This window comes from Clarias gariepinus, chromosome 26 (genome assembly GCF_024256425.1).
Source record: "Clarias gariepinus isolate MV-2021 ecotype Netherlands chromosome 26, CGAR_prim_01v2, whole genome shotgun sequence".
Lineage (NCBI taxonomy): Eukaryota > Metazoa > Chordata > Actinopteri > Siluriformes > Clariidae > Clarias > Clarias gariepinus.
The window spans coordinates 2,782,707-2,805,552 of NC_071125.1; the positions used below are offsets into that span (position 1 = coordinate 2,782,707).

Sequence of the window (22,846 nt, forward strand, 5' to 3'; positions counted from 1 at the left end):
GAGCTAGTGAAGTATAGCTCTGTGGTTAAGGTGTCAGACTGCTGATCAGGAGGTCCCTGGGTTGAGCTCCAGCGCCGTTGGGCTGCCATCGTTGGGCCCTGGAGCAAAAAACAATCTGCCACTGAAATGATGGCTATATCTGCAGGGAGGGGAGTGTTTGTCACCCAGTGTGCCTGATTGCATGTGGACTCTTACTTTATATATGATATACAGAATCACATATTGCTCCACAGTAGCTCTAGTGTTGCTCATTTTATCCACCGAGTGGAGTTTAGCGAAGGTACATTTCTTATACATCATGGATGACCCCTGTTGCTAACTGTGCTGTCTCACCAACTTTTCCTAGTGAATTTTAGGAGGAACACGTTAGAAAAATAGGAAACTAAATTGAGGCTAAAATGAGAATCATAATTTTGACTATGGAGTTATAGAAGAGATAAGAGATTCAGCGATCAGAGCTTTGTTTAAAAGTCAAAGGAAGAGAAGTTCCATACATTCCATACGTAAGGAATCATTTTTACACATCCAGTGAAATATTAGATATTTATATAACAATTTCTTTTTTTTGGTAATTTACACCAAATGTTGAATCTGCTAGAACTAGACGAAGAATTTGGTAGACATGTGTGGTGTTGAGATTAAAAATGATCTCTCATACAATGCTGTAAAACCTGACCTTTATAAATCGCTATGCTATTTACTGAGATGTAAATGGCGTAGGAGCCTGGGGCAGGACAAAATCTCAGGCTCATCTAAAAACCTGCCAACAATAGATCTTATTTCATCTGGTGTGCAAACATTTCAAAGATCCGAAGAGGGAATTGACAGCGAAATGACAGGAAAACGTTAAACCTTTTTTTAGTATAACGCTTAGAGGATTGCTGGCCCACTCTTAAAATGCTCACACGCCAAAATATCAGCATTGACAAACCTCAGAGGTGAAAGAGTATTATTTAAAAGCTCAAAGCGTAGAGAGCATGCCGTTTAAATATTTAGCCACATTAGCACTCAGGGTGAAAGTAAGTCTATAATAAGTTAGATGAGTCAAAAGAAGCTTAATGAGATACAGGGGCATATATCAGAAAATTCTCGGAGCACAGGCTGGGGCAGAAACACAATACAGGCCAGCTGGGCCCGAGCCTCATTATCAGTTCATACAAAGCTGCGTAATGTGCTCGGTGACAAGCCGTATTAATAGACTGTGGGTGAGCTTTTACAGCGCCTGCGACCGGCGGTAATTTTATACTCCCTCTCTAATATTGCAACTCTGACCAGGAGAGCTGAGAAAATAAAAAGCTTGTTGAAATTCATTACAGAGGTACGTGGCAGACGTACCAATCAGACGCAGACTGTCGCACAAGCAAAACAGCAAACTTTCTAAACAAACCGATCAACCTGACGCTCTGAAGTGAAAACGCAGACGAACATCTGGCAACTAGTTTTTTTTATTCCAAAGCTGCCTATTTTGTTAAACGCATCAACACGACAGCAGTTTTCCTGCCTCACAGAAGAAGCGGAATGATTATATGCAAATCTTGTCATAAGTGTTATGTATGCAACGGTTTGTTTTTTTAAACCATCATCTGCGAGACGACATAATGGGGTTGCATACTGAACATCTTTTTTCCCAGGGTTGTGGATTGCCAGAAATGTTCTGAGACAGTGATATTGCTGAGGGAATAAAACGAAAGAAAAAGCATAAGCAGACAGGAGCAGTTATGGCCTGGTCCATTTGGAATTGAGACATCATGAGAGAAAGTCTGTTTTATTGTTGGTGTGCTGGGAAAAGAGAACATGTCAAACTTGACCTGTAGTCATGACTTGCTTGGGAATGAGTCAGATGAACTGAAATCAGGTGAATACAGGCTACCAGAAACGAAGGAAAAGGAAGGTGCAAGGTGTCCCTTTTAAGCCTCACGTTGGGGTGAGATTGATTATCCAAATATATAAATTGATCAGACCTTACTTTAAAACCACCTAGATCTTGGGGTTCCCCCTGTGTGGCGTCTCAGGGTGTGTCTCCACAGTGCGTCTGTGTGCTGTGGTGTGAGGCACCAGGATGTTGGTGGCAGATCCTTTGGGTGCTGGTGGTGGCAGGGTAAGGCTCTATGGATCGGACTTGTTTGCCCAATCCATTCATACAGTAGGTGCTTAACTGAATTGGAATTTGGGGAAATTTAGAGGCCTGGTTGGTGACCTTGGGGATGTTTGTCTTTGATGCACTACTGTAGATGTTCTGGTACCTTTCTGTTTTGGCCGTATTCAGTTTTTGTACTGCATTGGCTTTTTTTGTGAGATCGCACTGGACAGGCCTTTGGTCCCTTTGGGCATGGGTGAGCCATGGCCATGACCCTTTGACCAGTTTGCTGGTATATAATTGGTGACCAAAGTTGTTCAGTTCACCTGATAGTGATATTGATGTTATGGCTGATCTGTGTATACTTCAGATCAATGTTAAAAGGCCCTTTTCCATTGGAAATAGTTCATGGGAAATAACTGGGGTGCCATAATGCAGGAAAAAAACTAAGTATTACTGTTGATTAGATACTGAGGCATTTTATTCCTTTTATACCATAACAATTTTCTAAGACTAATATTTTCTTACTTATAAAAAAAATTACGTTTACACTTACATTTAGTCTTATCCAGAGCGACTTACAAAAGTGTTTACAAAAGTGAAGTTCCTTACACTGAGATACTAGGTTATCACCTAAGTACCATCTGCCAAACTTTGGGATAATAATAGGATAAAATAATAGGATTTAACACGAATATTAAAAAAACAGATAGACCTTCATTTCTCGTTTAAAGATTTCCAGTGACTCAGCTGTATAGACATTAAAAAGGAAGCCAATTCCCGCACCTGGGTGCCAGAACAGAAATGCATGTCTTCCTTGATCTCTGAGAGATGTTGAGACCAGTCAAGCAGTGCTGGAGGATCGGAGGGAATCAGAGGGAATAAAATGTTTGTTTATTTATTTACAGCCAAATTCAATACTCTTTAGTATCATAAAACATTTTAGTTCCCAATTGTCTTACATTACAGAAGCTATAAAGAGTTGGTCCCTCATCCAGCTCTTTTATTATCCGGAGGATATGGACAAATGAAGGTTGGGTAGTTGGCAAGAAACCAGAAGTCTTAGCATCCATTAAAAGGCACTGCTACTGGAGACTCCTTCATTTATTTATCCATCCATGTTCTATATTGTTTATCTGGTCTACGGTTGTAGGGAGCATGGAGATTATTCCAGGGAACTCAGGGACTACCTTAAATAGGGTGACAACCCAGCACAGGGCACAAAAACACACATTCACAAACCCAATCATCCAATATGGGCAATTTGAAAATGTCATTCAGCACAGCACACTAGACGGAAACTGGCATAACCAGTAGAAATCCAGCGAGCACAGGGATAAACTGGAAACTCCACAGAGGCAAGATTTAAACCACCACCCCTGTAACATATTTTACCTAATTAAATGGCCAATGCTACAGAAAATTAAGCAGCACCTTTTGACCAATCATGAGTGCCCATTTAACAGGTCATATAGTATAGTTAAAGCATGGCATGTGGGTTACTTTTTCCTATCTTTTCCTTGTCTCTGAAGGTCCAAGTGACCTGAATGTTACAATTTGATTTTGTTGCCCCTTTGGCAGTAACAAGTTTGTTGGAATTACATAAAGGTCACTCCAATGAAACTAATGGATTTGGGGCAAGAGGAGGACAGAAAGCTTGTTCCGGTTTCACATCAACTTGTCTACTTCATCTTGTAGCTTTCGGGAATGGTTCACCGGAATCAATGAAGCCACTGGTGGGGCAAATTGTACAAAATATTGCTGTGACAAGACAGGGACAGTTATTAGGCACCTGCAGAATGATGCACTGGTCTATAAAAACCAAAAAAATAAAAAATAATTTACCAAAGGATTTGGTACAAATATATCTTAGCACCTATGCATGCGCTAAATTATTGGCAAAAGTGGAAATCAAGTGGCTTGAGGGGGCCCAAACGCGAGATCTGGGCTTGTACTTACTATTCTTCTCAGAGTAGGAAATAACTCCTAAGTGGCCAAAAATTCTCAGAATGACGCCATTTTGGTCCTACTTTTATGGGTAGGAATAAGAAGTATTTATCAAAATTTATCTTCACCAAAATGTAGGAGAGCTCCCGAAGGTGTCCTAACTGGCTGGGAGTAGTGAGGAAATAGTGTTCCAGGCAGAGATGAACCCAGAGGAGAGCCATTATTATGCAAGATCACAGCAAACTTGGATAGCAGTCCTCTGCGTTTAATCTGTAGTTTAGGCTTCAGCTCTTCAATAGGCGTCTCACTGTAACCAGCGCTGTTAATTGTCAAACCCTTTTCCTGATAAAGTTCCAATACCAGCCCTTGAGCATCCCAGAAAACTGTAAGCATCTGTGAATTTTCCAGCTGAACTTTTTCTCAGTTGCTGATTGAGGATGATTCTGAATCCGTGTCTTATCACCAGTAATGATTCCCTTTCACTTTGCTTGAAGTTTTAGTTCAGAATTTGTTTGCAGATATTTATGCTTTTCAGTTGATTCAGCATCAGGTACAAATCACGAATTATCGCACGCTGCTCTCGCAAATTAAAGTGGGGCATCCATTTTTGCTCTTACTGCAGTTACAAATGAACTGATGTAACACATTCACACCTGCACAGCAATGACTGGTGCAGATCATTTTTATTGTTGACTTACCCATCTACTAATGTAAACATAACCATTAAATGTCACACGTTATTCACCTTTTGAACTATTTAATTCCAATGGCGGAGTTCTCTAAAATGTGTCTGTTTAGGTTCCAGCTGCGTTCAGGCTTCATGTTCTTTCTTTATGTTTCACTCCTTTTTCAAACATGCTGTTTCAGTGTCTGTATCTTTAAATGAACTACAGCCCTTTTCCTCAATGCACTTCCACAAAGAAAAGAAAACCAAAAAAGTGATCATTTTTCACCTGTCTCCCAGTTTTTTCCACCGGCAAATAAGAAGAATACATGTTGGATTGTTAATTCTCATTTATATACTGTAAATAAAAAGTCATACTAATTATTTAGAGATACAAAAGATAAAAGAGGTTGGCCACTAATCCCGTCTTAGTCCTTTTTACATTTTACAGATCGTAATGTTAGCCTTTAGTGGTTAGCTGCTAACAAATAACCTAGTCCTTGTTGAAAGCAAAAAAATGCCTGGTCAGCTGTTATCGTGTACCTCCTAGCATAGTCCTATTTACCTTAGCGCCTAAAATTGGTGTCTAGAGAATGGCAGATCTGAGCACAGAGCCAGGGGAGATTTTTTTTGGTACAGTATACTGTATTAGCTCACATCTGGGCAGAACTGTGACATTCTTGTTAAAAAAAACCCTGTGAATACAAAATGGAAAAAGCAAAAACAGGATGCTTTTGCTTGTACTGGAGACCCGTGTGAATGTCTAAAAATGGCTTAAAAGGGAATTTTGCATACAAGGTCGCTTTTACTGGATAGGATTAAAATGTGTCTTTTGTTAATTAATTACTATGTAAGTGTTCAAGGAATAAAACACTTTGAAGCGTACTTTAATTGAAAAATAATCAACACCTCCGCTTCTGGTGTTGATTAATTTCTCTTACAGCACAGTGCCAAGTGTTTTATTGCTCACTTGTCTTTAAGGACCTTTAAGATGCCAAGATACACATTCTACGAGTGATTAAATAAAAACAATCCACAGAATATCCATTTATAAGTGAAATTATAAAAAGCAATGGAATTACAATGCTGTAAAATAGAGAACCACGAGTTCTCACCATATCGATGGCGGCTCCGATCCCTCCACCTCCAAGTAGTCGAACTTGCTGTCCATCTGGAAGTCGGTGAAGACGAGCGAAATGGTGTCTCCAGGATCAGCAACAATAGTCCACGTGCACTCTCCGCTGTTCTTGTAGTCGTTCTTAAAGTCAGAGCTGGAGATCACACCACTGGAACTCCGGAAGGTTCCTCCACACGTGTCCTCAGCTGTAGAAACACATATATTGATAGAAAATAATTAAGTGGAACTTTTCCAACATGATTTAAACAACAGCAAAAAAATTTAAAATCCACAAACTGGTGTTATACAAGCACTGAAACTTAAGTCTAAGCATTGCAAATAATCAACAGATGGACTAAATCTGAAATAACTGCCCTACAGTGCCACTTGCCTTAGGGGTTACAGACAATTTCAACTGCAACCTCATCAGAGTTCATAATTACCAAAGTGGGAGAAGATTGCTGATATCTAGCAAGCAATTTAAACTAGCCATTTACAATACACTCACTGGGGTTCACATATGTTGGAAATTCTTAACTAACTCCATAATTCTTCTTACGCACCAACAAGATCCAAAAACGGCTGAAAAAGAGTGAACGTGAATGGTCATGCTGGAACCGTTTTGCACCTCTTAGTTCCAGTGGAAGGAAATTCACGAATGCTACTCAACAGCACACAGAGTTTCTTATAATGTCATGGCAAGTTTGTGAACCGCCCATATACCACATGGATGTGATTAGTCAGGTGTCCACATAATTTTGCTCACCAATGGCTTGTGTCACTGTGATTGGCAGAGCAGAAAAGCATGCTCTTTATGAAGTACGGTGCACTTTGATTATATTATGTACATCGATAAACATTATAATCACCCAGATTTTGGGTCAATGGTGCCACCACGGCAGCGATGGCCCCATAGGCCATGGCTCCATAGGCTCTCTGGGGGTGTGTGGTATGGTATGGTGTCATGGTATCCGTCTCGCAGGACATTGGTGGCAGATCCTTTGGCAACTGTGGGTAGCAGGGTGGAGCCGTGAGGATCGGATTGGGATCTGGGAAGTTTGAGGCATCCTTGGGCCATGTGTGCAACAGGGTATAGTGCACTGGGTGCATTTCTATCATGGCCTTCACTGACTCTTGTCGTTTGTGCTGCAATGGGTTTTATGTGGGATCGGACCAGACGGGCTAGCATTTGCTCCCTGTAGTCATGGGTGATCCTTGGGTGTCCAGGATCCTGTCACCAGTTTGCTGCTGTATGCTGTATAAATAGTGATTAATGTTGTTCAGTTCACCCAGTGATGTTAATGGTATGGCTGATGAAATATTATGTATATATATACATATATATATATATATATATATATATATATATATATATATATATATACATATATATATATATATATATATATATACCTGATCTCAGGGTCATCACATCGTATCATGGGTTATTGTCACAGGTTTTATGCCAGATGCCCCTCCTGCCACAACCCACTCACTTCTCCAGGCTTTGGACTGGCACTGAGGATGCCCTACTGTGAAATATATATGGCGCCTTGCCTAAGGCCCCAACAGTGGCAACCAGGGGGTGGCGGGGGTCAAATCCACGACCCTTTGCTCCATCAGCAACCCACAGCCCTGACCGCCTGAGCCAGAACTACTCCCGGCGGAATTAGGATAAGTAACTATCAATTTGTGCTAAATAAATTATCCGTTATCTTGCTGAATGCTGTAGCATCCATTATAGGCAGAAGAATACTGTACAATTTAATTGACTGTGTGCAATTTTTTTTTCTGCTGCTGCATAACATTTCTTAATAACTTAATGAATATTAATCTGATTTGGTCTTATTTTGACGTGCATTTTTATTTAAAGTTATAATTTGCATAGACCTTTTCCCCACCAGAATATTGAGAACATCGAAATGTTTTTAAAGCAATCTGGCAACAAAATCAAAAAGAAAAATGATAAAAATAAAATAATTGAACAAAACATTTTTTTTCTCTCTTCGTGTTCAGTATAGTTTGGTTAAAAAAATACCTACAAACAGTTATGAGTTCACTGATTAGATGCATGACATGGTGGTCTCTCTCCATAATAACAGCACATTTTTAATAAAAAGATGCTGCAAGGTTTTAGCTGCGAGGTAAGGAGATGTAGATAAAGGAGACTCCAGTGTCAGTGCTTTGTAACATTAATACCGTCAGGGTCGTAATTCAGCACTTAGACACCCAGTATTATAAGGAAAGACACAGGACTAATACTTCTGTCTGAAATAATTTTCGGTAAATGTAAATCTTTGTCTATAAGGCAGTTTGACTTGATTAAATTAGCATAGATTAGCATTCAGAGTATCTCACAAAAGTCTCAGGTCTGAGATCCGCACAGAAAACCGAGTAAATTATTCTTTCTTCATGCACTGGATCATAAACCAAAATCATATTAATAGAAATAGCCGAATGCAAATACATTACTGGAGGCAAGGGCATAAATTCTCCCCTTTCAGAAACGCCAGTCGGTCAATTATGCAAAACCGGCGCAATGTGAACGCAATGTCGACTGAGCGATGTCCTAAAAAAGACACACTCGAGACTTAGAGCCATTTGATAGCTAAACAGCAATATTGCAAAACTAATGTGATTTAGATTGTGGAGATACAAATTTAAAATCAACACCTGAGCTGCTTTGTAATTTCACAGCATGACATAAAGAGAGTTTCGGGAAATCAAGGAGTACGATATGAGCGAGATCAGTATCACAGGGTTATCGGGTTTAATCTGCTCTTAAACAAACCGAACGGTAAGTACAGACGATATACGAGGGACAGTTGATAGTGACCGGGTAGCATGTTTACAACCCTTGAGGTCGAACAATTTTCATTCGTCGTTATTACAAAGAAAAATAAACTTTAACTGAGAACTTTGGTCTAAATGTATTTAATTCAAATAGTGACAAATTAATATTATTAGCCTATTGACAACTACAGTAATTTAAAGATGAACTATATTCTGAACGTTAAAACGCACACAGCAATGGCTTTTACTTTAATAATATTTTATATTATAATTATTTATTTAATAATAATAATAATAATAATAATAATAATAATAATAACTCTCACATTGTTATTATTATTATTATTATTATTATTATTATACAAAAAATGAATGGTAGTTGAAACAATCATTATTGACAGTAAAAAGTCAAACATTAAAAATATTTAAAATTCAGTAAGTCAATTAAAACTTACCAAAAAAATAAGATTTTTCTTTTAAATTTAATCCAAATAGGCAAATAGATAAGATAAGATAAGATAAGAGAAGATAAGATAAACTTTTATTCGTCCCACAGTGGAAAATTTTCTACTTTATTGATCCCAAAGGAAATTTCAGAATACATAGAAAAAAATGTATTAAAATAATTCTTAATATATAAAAGAAAGTAAAACGTATTGTACAATATTTGAAACACAATGAAATATTTATAAATCAAACATTTAACATGGTCTTGCTTGATGTGTTTAGGGCTGAAACGTTTTTTTTGTTTTTTTTTGTTTTACAACTTGATAATATTAATATTAAGGAGAAGATTCTTTATTAAAATATATTACTATTATTATTATTATTATTATTATTATTATTATTATTATTATTTAAAGTAAACACTATTTACTGTACATTAAATGCTAGATACTACTACTACTACTAATAATAATAAAAAATGTTATTTTTATGCAAAATTTGTCATTTTAAATTAGTCACCATAATAATGTCTACTGAAGTTCAGGTACCAAATATTAATTCATTTATTTATACTGCTTATCCTGTACAGAACCATGGGGGCCCGGGAACACCAATTTACCTATTATGCATAATCTCTGGATTGTGGGAGGAAACCCACAAAGCACAGGGGGAACATGTAAACTCCACACATACAGACGGACATCGAGAGGGGAATCGAACCCCTAACCCTCGAGGGGCTAACCACTACACCACTGTGCCACCAGGTATCAAATAAAAGCTACTTATTATCATTATTATTATTATTCAAAGGCTCAAGAGTCTGTTTATAATCTCTCACTCCTCTTCTAGCAAATTATAGTTAGCTCCCAAATCGAGGCCAGATTTAACTGTCACGGCTTTGAAAGCAGCTCCGCCTCTTCATCAGTCACGTCACCGAATTATAAAGAGCAGTAATGAAGACGTTGATCCCTGATTAGCCCTGTTGGTTAAAGACACTTGATTAAAATATGAAACGAGCAGCCAGCCACAGTCGCAAAATACTTGAACTTTCACTTCCATTATGCAGGCGAGCTTTTGAAGTTTTACTTACAATACACGGCGCATTTTAAACGTTATTCCCACGAAACACAAGCCGTGCCGGTACCGTACAGTGCTTTTGGCTGTAATGCAACCAGAGACAGCCTGCAGGTCCTGAATTCAGAAACCAGAAAGAAAAAAAAAAGCCTTTGAAATGATAATGTCCTTGCCACTCTGCATTACGTTTTCATGCTGGATTTTTTTTTTTTTTTTTAATATTCATGTTTGCCTCGACGCTACCCCGAGACAAACAGCTCCTAAGCGATAATGTGTTTGATCTCTGCGTTTTTAGGCTCGGACGTGACACGAGCAAGGAGGTGAGCACCGATAACGTTACTCTGCTGCAAGAGAAGCGAAACTTGTCATGTCCAGGCGTAAATGCTTTGCAGACGCTCACAGCTGAGATCAGGCAAAGCTGTAATTTTTTCATATGGGGAAGCTAAAAAAAAAAAAAAAGGTTTGCTCAAAATTCATAGACTGTCTCGGCTTGGCGTTGCGGTCCCGCATGACACTACAAACACGTGTCTGACAAGCAGACTCCTTCTCAAGGCCTGGGTTTTTCAGTGACACATTTTGTGGATTTGCACTGCTTTACATAAAGCTTTCATAACATGACTTTACTTAATGTTTTAATGTGGCAACGACCCAGCAACCAACTGGTTTAGCACATGATCAACCTAGCCATATCTTAGCAACCGCCTGGAATATCATAGCAATCACCTAGCAATGTCCTCACAACAAACTGGGGTAGCATAGCAACCAGCTAGCAACAAACTGGGTCAGAGTAGCAACCACTAAGCACCAAACACCCAAGCAACCACATAACAACATGACTTTTGTTAAAGCATCAACCATAAGAACAGCCACCTAGAACTGCATAGCAACCAGTTAGAAACCACCTGCAACAGCAGCTACCTAGCAACACCCTAGCAACCAACCAACTCGAAATCATAGCATCATTGTATTAACGTCGTAGCGACCACGTGTGCTAGCATCATCTTAATATTGTGTAGTTCTTGTTTAAGTTCTAAATTAATTTTAAATAAATTACTTGATTAAATTAATTTGTAGTTCATAACTGAATTACATCCAGAATTCAACAGCTGTAATAGCTATTTGGCCACATTGTGGCATGATGGTTAGCATTGTTGCCTTTCACCGCCAGGGTCCGGGTACAATTTTTGCCTCGCGGTCTTTGTGCCTAAAGTTTGTAGGTTTTCCCTGTGCTTGATGGGTTTCCTTCAGGAAATCCGGTTTCCTCCCACAGTCCAAAGACATTCAGATTAGACTAATTGGTGTTCTCAAATTGCCCGTAGGGTGTGAACGAGTGTGTATGTTGTGCGATGGATTCGAACCCCATCCAACCTCGTGCCCTAAGTCTCCTGAGATAGGATCCAGGACCCTTTGCAACCCTGTACACAGGATAAAGCGTGAGTGAGTGAGTGAGTGAGTAATAGCTATTAACGGCGTGAACAAGGCTAGTTAGGTGATTTTACTACGACTGCTATACCCAAGTGTGAGCAGCTCAGCTCTACGAATTAGCCAGGGTGCAGAAGTTTGACAGGAAACTGTCAGAATATGATGTGGAATCAACCGTGACGACAATAGCGGTGAAGCCCAGTCCGTGTTCGGCATGCAGAAAAGGAATCCGTGACGTATCCGTGTTTTTTGGTATTTCACGGTACAGCGATTTTTCACAGTTCAACCAGACATTAGAGAGATATTCCTCTCGGGCTGCTTGCTTTCGGACTTTAAGTAACGGAAGGGCAGCGGGGTGAGTTTTCATGCTGGATGTGCTCGGACATCAAGAGGACGGACAGGTTCTCTATGGAAAATGACATCAAAAGACCATCTGCCTGTTTTGAGAGCTTCGCACTACTTGCAAAGTGGTTTAAGGCCAGGATGAGAGAAAGAGATGGACCGTACAGAACAGCCTAGGACACTTTTTTCTTTTCTTTTTTTTTAAAACAAACATAGAGTACTTTTTGTTTTCAAAACCATACAGTGCTAGATCTGTTTCTACTTCCATTAACAGCTAGGTGAGAAAATAGAAGCCTTTTTTGGTGAAATACAGCTAAAGTACAGATCAGATGACTGTCCTGGACTTTTTCACAGGTCTTCACTTTTCCACATGTCTCCAGTCAACTCCTGCGCTATTCATTTTGTTATAATGACAGCAAGGTCGCAGTGTGTTGCTATAATAGCTATGGCAGACCTCCAGAATAAATCCTCTTCTCAAAACAGAGTGGGCGTTATTTATTTATATATATATATTTTTTTTCATGAATTAAAAACCTTGAGCATATGCTTTTATAACCCTGATTTATTGTTACCTTGCAATGCTTTATCCTGGCTAGGTGTGCAGGTGGGACAACAAAAAAAAAACTGCTTTGAACGTGTGGGTGCAAATATCATAAGCGTCCGGGAAAAGTACGAAGGGTGTTCGAGTCAAACCGGGACTTTTGTGAATGAAGGCGTAGAAGCGATCGACATTTGCATAGGACTTTAAGCAGTGTATGGTGATGACATTTGAATGGTGTAAATGATTCGTAAATTTAAATTCAATTGTAAATATGTAACGAAGGCCATATGTCTATGAATGACAATCTCAGCTAAGGTGGCTCAGAGCCCACTGCAGTCATTCCTGTGGACATTAAGTGAGTGGAACGCCTCATCCTTGAAAACTTATGAATTATTTGACGAAAACAGATGTGGAAGATCGAGACACATCTGTCTGTGGGAACCGTTCACCAACACCACTTGCACATTACAGGAACGCGGCTGGGAGTTACTGCCACTTCACATTGCCTAGACAGTCCTGATCTCGCTCCAAGCATTTCCACATGTTAAAGGAGTTCCTGGGAGGCCAGTGTTCCAGACAGGATCATTGATCTGGTTTCCTAAGAAAACTTTCTACCTTGCTGGTGTCCAAGCACTAGTGAAACACTGAGATAAGTGCATTAGTGTAGCGGGGGATTATATAAAGGAATAAAGGGAGTTTTTACTCTTATAACCGTGTTCTGTTATTCCAAAAGTTCCGGTTTGACATGAACGGCCCTCATAAACAGTGACGTTGGAATCTCTGATCTTTAAAAAAAACGTCAGTGTTGGCGCAGTTAGCAATTACACGGTTTACTGATTTGATGGCGCAGTTACGCCCAACGCAGCATATTTTGTTCTTTAGATTTTTTTTCTTTGCTTGCCTTTTATACCTTTCAGGTAATAAATTCTCATAAAACCTCTCTATTTTATTTTAATAAACAGCCAAATCCTTAACTAAATCCAGGTGCCTTCTTGTATACGTTAGCATGATTCACGACCCCGAGCCTAGAGTAAGGATTTATTCGAGAAGTCACCGTGCACAGAGAACTCTCACCCCAAGCCAGCTTCTACGCTCAAATATCTTGATCAGCTTATCAACCAACATCAACAAGATTTATTCATCTTTTCTGTTTGTTTTGTTTTTTTATACTATAATAAATCCCTTTGTTCTGGTGCATTTTATAAAAATAAAAAAGCGCTACCTCATTTCCCAGGTCAGGATGCTAAGACCGCTTTAAACTTCACAAAGTTGGAAGTTTGTAAATAAAGCTTAAAATGAATCTTTAAAATTTTCGTGAATTAGAAATGCTTTTCAAGTATAAACGAAATAAGCAAGACTTCCTATAATACTGTAGGTCTCCCTCGTTACTACCACCTTCGAGAACATTGTCTGTTTAAGAACATTATCTTTCTAGGAAATGTGTCGTATAACCAGGTTTAGGGCTGAAAGTTCAAGGTTTTGACAGACTATACTGTATATATTGAACTAAGTCTTAGAGCAGAGAAGGACTGGTCAGTGCAATAATGACAACAGCAAAATTTCTGGAAACTTTCTATAAAACACGTACACACACTTTTCGACAACTACCCAGAACTTTCATGCCCGGAGGCATCGCTTTAACTGTCTCCACAACCTGCCTAAAGCTTGGGACTCAACACTGACCAAGTGTACCATCATTACTGCGATTTTTGACAAGTGACCAAAAAAATAATAATAATAATAATAACTAAACAAATAAACTTTACAAGTACATCCCAAGATACTCGAACTCTGTCACTAGGATCAAGGTTACTTTCTTTATCTGAAAGAAAACTATGAAGTTTTACTTGTCTTGGGGATTTGCTCTAGTATTTCTAGATAATCCTTCTTCTTTATGCTGTCGTCTATGCACTGGAGTGATTTAAAGATAGGGTGGGCAATCGAAAGCCTCATCCTTAGAAAACTTCATGAAGTATGAAATGGGAGAAAGATTGATTCAGTTGAGTATCGTGATTCTTTTTGCATGGTGTTACATGTAAAAAGAAATACGTATATACTATATCTATGTTTGTATTTGACACCCTGCAGGTGTCGCACTCTAAACTACAGTATTCGCAAATTGTAACAAAATCTGAAATGAATGCATATCAAATCGGGATTTTTATAAAAACGTGATATTGAAAGAACTGCAATACAAATTAAATCGGCACCGAGGTTTCGTGATAATCGTATCAGTGGCCCCTGTTGATGGGTCCCTCATGATGCTCATCCTCAAGCTGCAGCCAAACACGCAGTACAGTTGGTTAAAATCCTTTTGGATTAATATGATCTGAAACAAGTCGCGTCACCTCTGCAGATGGGCACAGGAAAGTCCCACGCGGCTACGTTGGACGTACTGGTGACACAAGTTAGCTGAGCATGGCCATCCAGCGTGTACCCGGGCACACAGCGGTATTGGATCCTGTCCCCGACGTTGAACCGTGTGCCATTTAAAATCCCTTTGGCAGGAACACCCGGGTTTCCACAGGAACTGCTCTGTAGCTCTGGAAAAAAGAAAGAAACAAGAAGGTCGGTGTTTTAAGCTCTAGACTTTAGAGTGGTAGACTTTTGCATCCTAACTGTAACTGTTTATGTCTTCTTATTTTCATTCTAAGGCCTAATAAACCTTGAAATAAATATAATTAAAAAAAATAAAACAAACAAATATTTTGATAATGTTATTTTTTCCACTCATTACTTTATTAGTTCCCTACTAAAAGCATTAAAACATAAGCACCATCACATATGAACTTTCCATAGAAGGCTTAATTTTTATAGAGGAGTTTGAACCCTCTTCACCTCAAGTAAAGAAAAATGAAAAATCTCCACTGGATGAATTTTGGTTGGTGACACAGTGGCTAAGTGGTTAGCACTGACGCCACGCACCTCCAGGGTCTGGGTTTGATTCCCGCCTCGCTCGGCTCTGTTTGTGTGCAGTTTGCTTATTCTCCAAAGTGTGGGTATGTGTGTGCCCTGCAATGGATTGCCACCCTATCCAGGGTGCCGCCTCGTGCCCTAAGTCTCCTCGGATAGGCTCCAGGCCCCCATGACCCTGTATACAGGATAAAGTGGTATAGACGGTGAGTGATTGATTTTTGTTTTTCAGCCTGATTTTGCTGTAGTAGGCAAAATTGCACTTCCAAAAGACAGAGCTCAGCAGTCTCATAATACATAGTATGGTGTGTGTGCAATATCTTAAAACCAAAAACAGCTGAAGTTCAGGCAGTGTCCAAAATCCAAAATACTCCAATTGGAATAACATTCAGTATGATTATGTAAAAGTCATGTGACAGCTACAAATATGGTAGAAATGCTGGCGAAATGCAAACGTACTGTAATATGCTAACTGACAAATAAACCCTGATGAAAATTTTTATTGGGATTAAAAAAAAAGGAAAGCATACAACACATCTGGAAGTGTATGCTCCGAATCACAGCTTCCCTCTTAGACTCCAATGCATTGGATGATTGTTTTTCCACTTCAGTTCATGAATCATTCTATACTACAGGACATTTATCCCCAGAAACATCTTCACTTTACTGAGAACACAACACCAAGTACCAATAAAACGATATGGATCTTTTCATATCGCTCGCACACACGGACCAGCGGTCCTACAACGCGACCGCTGCCGCTTTCAAAAGAGCGGCTAAGAAATGGCAAGGTTAAGAAACTAAAGCATGAAGTTTTGTGTTCAAACAGCAGGAGGAAACGGTAATGCATCCATTATAATCAATTACGCATGGTGTTGTTCCAAAAGCAGCTTTTCAAAGCTTTCTGAGCTGCCTCTTGTCATATTAGTAAAAGTGATGAGAAAATGAAAGAAGCAAATAGCACATCATGAATGTAATGGCATCCAAATGTCATCTGGGGGCTTATCGGTCCCCGGCACCCTCGGCGCAGATTAGATCCAAATGAACAGAACCGGTAAGACAGAATGCTTCCACATGAAGCAAAAAAAAAAAACCCAGGGAAATAGGGACTACAATGGCTCTTATTGGCTGAGTGGATGAAGTTATTTCATTAGATTAGGTTAATATAATGCATATTTTCCTTTGGGTTTCACCTTAAAAATAGTAGCATCTACACACAACAGCTACAAGGAACGGCAGACCGGGAGATGTGTTTGAATATGCAGAGCTACCGTATACCAGACTACCTTCGTTTTCCAAACAGGACAAATTTGGAAATCTAACGTCAGTAAAAAACTCAGATTGTGAAATTCACATAATACTGTAGAACAAAAACTCCATAGATGTGATAACCTGGTCATTCAGTACAGCTGACTTCATTTTATTGCCACATAACGTTGCTGAGTCTAGACTCGAGCAAATGAAGCAACTCCAGACCATAAGACTGTCTCCAGAGGCTTGTACAGTGGACACTATGCATGATGGGTGCATGGCTTCATGCGCTTCCCTCCATACTCTGACACGCCCATCACCCTGGAAGAAGGTAAGTCGGAACTCATCAGATCACATGACCTCTTTCCATTGCGTCTTGGAGTTTTCTTAACAACGTACCAGTAACTCCAAATCTCCTTAGTTGTTTTCTTGCCTCATGCAGCCCAATAATTAACCCTTTTGAAATGACATCATAATTATTTCTTTTGAAGAAGAATTACAGTAGACTGCTGCAATGAAATATGAAATACATATTTCTTTACCCCCCCCCCCCCCCCATGGAAACTCTTGTCAGTAAACAATGTCTATTTCTATTTTATATTTCTACAGTTCTAATGGTTCTATAGTTTTAAAATCTTTATCACTCTTGTTGTACTGTAAAAATTTTTTTCTGCATCTTAGTTAGACTGAATCATCTGTCCTAAAAGTCTATGCTTGCCTGGCACCTAAAAGCCTTGGCGGATTACATTAATACACTATTGCATAACTGTTGCTGTGATAATAACTGTGGTTGGCATAAAAGCTTCCAAAGAATAGTCTCCGAACTTCGGGTCAAACTGACACTGGAGACGAATCCTTGGAGCCAAGAGCGACCATTCTGTAATTTTCACAAATAACAAGCTTTACCCGTAGCCCTTTCCTACCTAACACCGAGCCCCACTCGGGACGAAATGACATATTAAGGCTGGTGCTAAAAATTGATCCTGGAATGACCCTGTTTATTTTATAAGAACAGCACCGAACGGTTACAGTTACAGTACAGTAGACCATACGCTTCAGCCCTTCCCAATAACAAAGGCTCAGAAAACCCATTAGCATTTGTTCAGCTAGCAAAAGCTGGAGGGCAATATCATTGGATTTCAATTAAAGTTCTATATTATGAATGAAATTACTAAAGAAGCAAATTAGGGGCTTCGTGTTCTACACGGCAGAAATTAAAACCGAGAAGAAAAAAAAAAGGAAAGACAACAAAGTGATTCATCTCTTTTCAAAGGAGAGGTGTTTGCCGCTAAGTGCTTATTTCATTTCCTAAGAGTCTCTTCATTCATTTTATTTGTTTCATGTGATTTACCTGCGTGAACGCAGCAGCAGAAAAAAGGACGTGATGAGAATGACGGATGGGTATGTCTGAACCTGGGCGGGGGGGCTTAATTATACATAAATACTGTACATCAAAAATGTGTTCATGAGAAATGTACAGTCTTTACCTTTCATGGACATGGATCAAAAGACATTTTTTCTCACTTAGCTAAGGAGGACCACTCACTCACTCACTCACTCACCGTCTATACCGCTTTCTCCTGTATTCATGGTCGCGGGGACCGGAAGCCAATCCCAGGAGACTTAGGGCACGAGGCGGAGTACACCCTGGACAGGGTGCCAATCCATCACAGGGCACACACACATACACACACTCATTCACACACTCCGGGCAATTTGGGAACGACAGTCAGCCTAATCTGCATGTCTTTGGACTGTGGGAGGAAACCGCAGTACCTCATTTGTAAATAAACCCAAATCTGCATTTAAACATCTGCCTTAGCCTCAGAGTCGTGACGACGTACAATATGTGTGGGTGATAGAAGGAAAGAGCATTAAACTAATATATGCTCCCTCACGAGATGAAATTACAGACAATGCAAAATCTGCTACATTTCATCTGCAATAACAAACCGTACCTTCCTGACTTGACCTTCAGTGAGCTCCTAAACAGTGAACTTCCTTCAAACACACTATACAATTAAACTACTATTGTAGTTTGCCTAAAGAACTTTTGAACATAATTAAAGTGTTTGCAACAAATATAGACTATAAAATATATAATATTATATTTACCTAATTGTATCCTAAAGGAGGATATTTTTCTCACTCATAAATTTTCTTTACATTTTGTGAGCTGCTTCCAAACAACGACTATTGTTAAATAAATAAAATTGAATTGATTTGATTTAAAGAAAGGTTGCACTGTCGCCGTGCACCTTCAGGGTCCGGGTTGATTCCCGGCCAGGCTCGATTCCCATCTCCGTGTGCATGGAGTTTGCATGTTCTGCCCGTGCTTGCTGGGTTTCCTCCGGGTACTCCGGTTTCCTCCCACAGTCCAAAGATATGCAAGTTAGGCTAACTGGCGTTTCCAAATTGCCCGTAGTGTGTGAATGAGTGTGTGCATGTGTGTGTGCTCTGCGATGGTTTGGCACCCTGTCCAGGGTGTACCCAAGTCTCCTGGGATAGGCTCCAGTCCCCCCGTGACCCTGAATACAGGCTAAAGCAGTATAAAAGATGAGTGAGTGATAAAAGGTTGAAAAAACACTCATTTAGATGATACCCAAAACATGACCTACTAAACCAACAAACAATGTAAAATACAGACGAAACGCTAACACACCAGTTTTAAAATTTACAGATTTTCTTCCTTCTGCCATCGAGTACTAAAAAAAGAAAAACATAAAAAAAAAGTTTTACACCAGACACAGCTCGCTAACTTCACAATTTTGTGATAAATCAGCCAAGACATTAAATAAAGTCTTTTTACAGTAATTCTTAACTGAGTGGACGTCTTTCTAGTGAAAAAATACTCCCGCTAACGATACACCATAATCCACTAGTTATCAATCTTAATTCGTAAGAGGCAGGAGGCTTCTGTGTATTCAACAGGGCCTTAGGGAACACTTAGAGAAAGTCTCTGGTGTTCAGTAACCACATAGCAACTGCAGAGAAAAAATCTGATTGGCTGAGTGTTACCTTATCGGATGCTAAAGATGCAGATTTTGCATTGAAAAAAGCATAATAATAATAAAACAAATTTATTATTAATTTTGAGAACTTTAACACCTGCACTGAAAGCCTTGAAGACACCACTATCAGTTTGTTATGTAAAAAAAGGAATAGGACGATTCATCAGTTTTCAGAAAGAACAATACATCATTAGTATGTACAATGTAAAATAACACACAATATTATACATATTTATTATAAGGACAAGTCAAAAGTTTGGACACACTTCTAACTCCATGGTCGTTCCTGATTTTTATTTTTGTCCACACTGTAAAACAATGCTAAATGCATCCAAAACATACAATAATCTCCTTTGATCTTGAGAGGTATCTGCTACTTATACTCTGTAAATCCTTCATAATGGCTCGAATCTGAGGTGCTGTTATAGTTCTTTAGGGAGAAGGGGAATTACAGGAAGTATTGTTTTTTATAATTAAAAAATGAAGTCACACCAGTCTACTGAGATGTCAAATCCATCCATTCGACTTTGATGAATGATGCTTTTCTTGTAGCAGGGGATCTGGTTCACAGGAGGCCAGCCAGCCGATGAAATTTCCCATTACCTCGACTTCCTTTCTCGGCATCACCAATCAAATGACTGCTTTATAAAACCAGCGCACGCCTATCCTCAACCAAACCCAACTCAGACATCCCGCAGATACAGTGATAGCGAGTGCTGGAACGTGACTGGAACACTGTCCTCAAGTATGAACGCGACAATCTAAGTTTATCTGCAGACTTTTTTGCATGTCCGTTGGTAGTGAATGTTAGCGAAGATAAGCTGAACTCCATGTTCTTACATTGCAGCTCAGGAATAAAAGGCCAAGGGCAAGAAAAATCGAAATCAACTCTGAAAGCATGCCATTGGAGAATGCCTTTTTTTATGCCTTATTTCAAAACTTATTATATGAAGAGGATAATTACAACAATACGTGTTCAGGCAGTACTGAATAAAAAGAAATAATAAAATCAAACACATTCAATTGAAAATCAATTGAACTTAACAAAAGCACATAAAAGAAAGGAGCAAAAAATTACTTTTAAGCCATGAGTGTTCACAATATTTGCCACTCAGGTGCTCTGGAATTTCATGTAGGTAGGGTGGGGCTGATGAAAAACACTTTTCTGGATAATAGTCCTATTATTATAGACATTTTTGTTATTATGCTAAACAAAAAAAAATTATATTATTTTTTGAAGCCTAACAGTGCTTTTCTTTTTAAGCATTAATGACCAACATGAGGTCACATGATTTGTTATGACAGGTGATGTCAGTGGTGTAATAGCTCTCACAAAAGCATATAATTTGACGTTTTATACTTCTTTATCTGTGTTTATAGAATATGTACTTTTTGAAGACTTTTAAAAAGGAACAAAAATTATATCTTTTTATGGTTGATCATATTCAAACTCATGTTCAAAAGTAATACACCCGCCATCAGCGCAGTGATTCTGATTATTAGCAATTAGAGGAGCAGCTTTCTGACTGATAATGCCCTGGTCTGCAAAGGGCTTACAAACCATGGATGGGACAGAAGATATCACATGCACCATGGAATGCTTGCATCATCAACTGGTGGAGAAAACGGGCATGTAGAGACATTAGCGAGAACAGAACATCCTCGAAAATTGACGAAAGAACAAGAAGTAAAAATGAGTCAGGGAGGCTGCCAAGAGAGAGCAATATGAAAGAAGCTGCAGGGATATTTGGCAAGTACTGGTCAGTCCCTGCGTGTGCCAGCACTCTATTGAACTCTGCACATGTCTGGGTATGGGTTAGGCTAAATGGAAGCTTTTAATCACAAAAAGTTAATCCTAAAATATATATATATATATATATATATATATATATATATATATATATATATATGAGCCTACCAAAAATGCTTTAAAACAAGGTAGAACGTTTTGGGAATATTGGATGTAAAATTAGACACCTGTAGAGAACCCTAAGTGGGAAACAGATTCCCAACAGATGTCAAACGATTCATAACAAACTGAAACTTTTTACAGAAGGAGTAAACAAATCCAATAAACTATGGCTATGATCTTGGCTATCTGGAACTAGCATTAGCATTGACCAAGAACAAAAAAAAATTTATTAACCCACACTTGTAATCAGATCGCCAAACAAACACAATAAAAAAATGAATGCCAGGATACAGGTGCTACAGCTTAAATAAGGATAGTAATTAATAGACCCTGTGCAACACCTAGACTCTGGTGATGGAAAGTTCATGGAAAGGATCATTATAGTGACTCGGTTCTTTGAATCTCGTTTATCGAAATGAACAAATCATTTTTGAGTCATTTAGTTCGTTTCATTCTTTGGATCAGAAATAAAATAAAATGTTACTTTTTCAATAAACAGACCCAATACGTCTACATACACACATTTTGGCTGTAGTTCCATTAAGGAAAATATAACAATGCAGCTAGGGACAAATTATGATAAACAGAATGATCAGCTCATCTCTCACGCAAAATACATTTCATCTGCAATAACAAACTGTACCTTTCTGACTTAGAACTTCAGTGAGCTTCAAAACAGTAAACTTCCTTTAAACAAACTATACAATTAAACTGCTATTGTAGTTTGCCTAAAGAACTTTTAAATATGATTACATGGACCTAATTGATTGATTTAATTACACAGCTTTCAAGAGAACCATGATACAATCGTCTGAAGCAGAAATCCCGGGGGGGGGAGGGTTACGGCCTCGGAAGATGATAAACTTTGGAGCGTCCCAGTTAGAGCCCAGACTGCAATTTGACCAATCTGGAGCAATTTTCAAAAGAAAAGTGGAATATAATTCTCTGATCAGTATTTGCCTAGTTGGTAAATCCTTACTCAATAAGACAAACCACAGGTAAAGACATAGCCAAGGTATTACAGTACATAAGAGGTGTGAACAGTTACTGTACGCCCTCAGCTTTGTTTCTCTTTCCCCCTAAAGCGTATCTATTTTTTTTTTTACACTTGAATCGTGATGGTTGCAGATCATTGATCATTGTTGTTACTGTCTTGGCTGCTATTTTCGAGCCGATTTATTCCATAAAGCATTTCTGAAGTCCGACACTAAAGTTGGACGAGAAGACCTGGCTCGCAATCTCCGTCATAGTATAGCATCCCAAAGGTGCTCGATAGGGTTGAGTTCAGGGCTCTGTGTGCGGCCCAGTCGAGTTCTTCCACACCAAACTCATCAA

At 39.0% G+C, this 22,846-nt stretch overlaps 1 protein-coding gene across 1 annotated transcript in view; it reads right to left on the reverse strand.

Moving 5' to 3' along the window:
- csmd3a (CUB and Sushi multiple domains 3a) overlaps positions 1-22,846 on the reverse strand; it is a 302,574-nt gene that overhangs the window by 218,966 nt on the left and 60,762 nt on the right. The window contains exons 4-5 of the mRNA XM_053487612.1: positions 14,773-14,967; positions 5,804-6,011 (exon numbers count right to left, since the gene is read on the reverse strand). Of these exons, the coding sequence (XP_053343587.1) occupies positions 5,804-6,011; positions 14,773-14,967 (403 nt within the window). The remainder of the gene's footprint in view (positions 1-5,803; positions 6,012-14,772; positions 14,968-22,846) is intronic.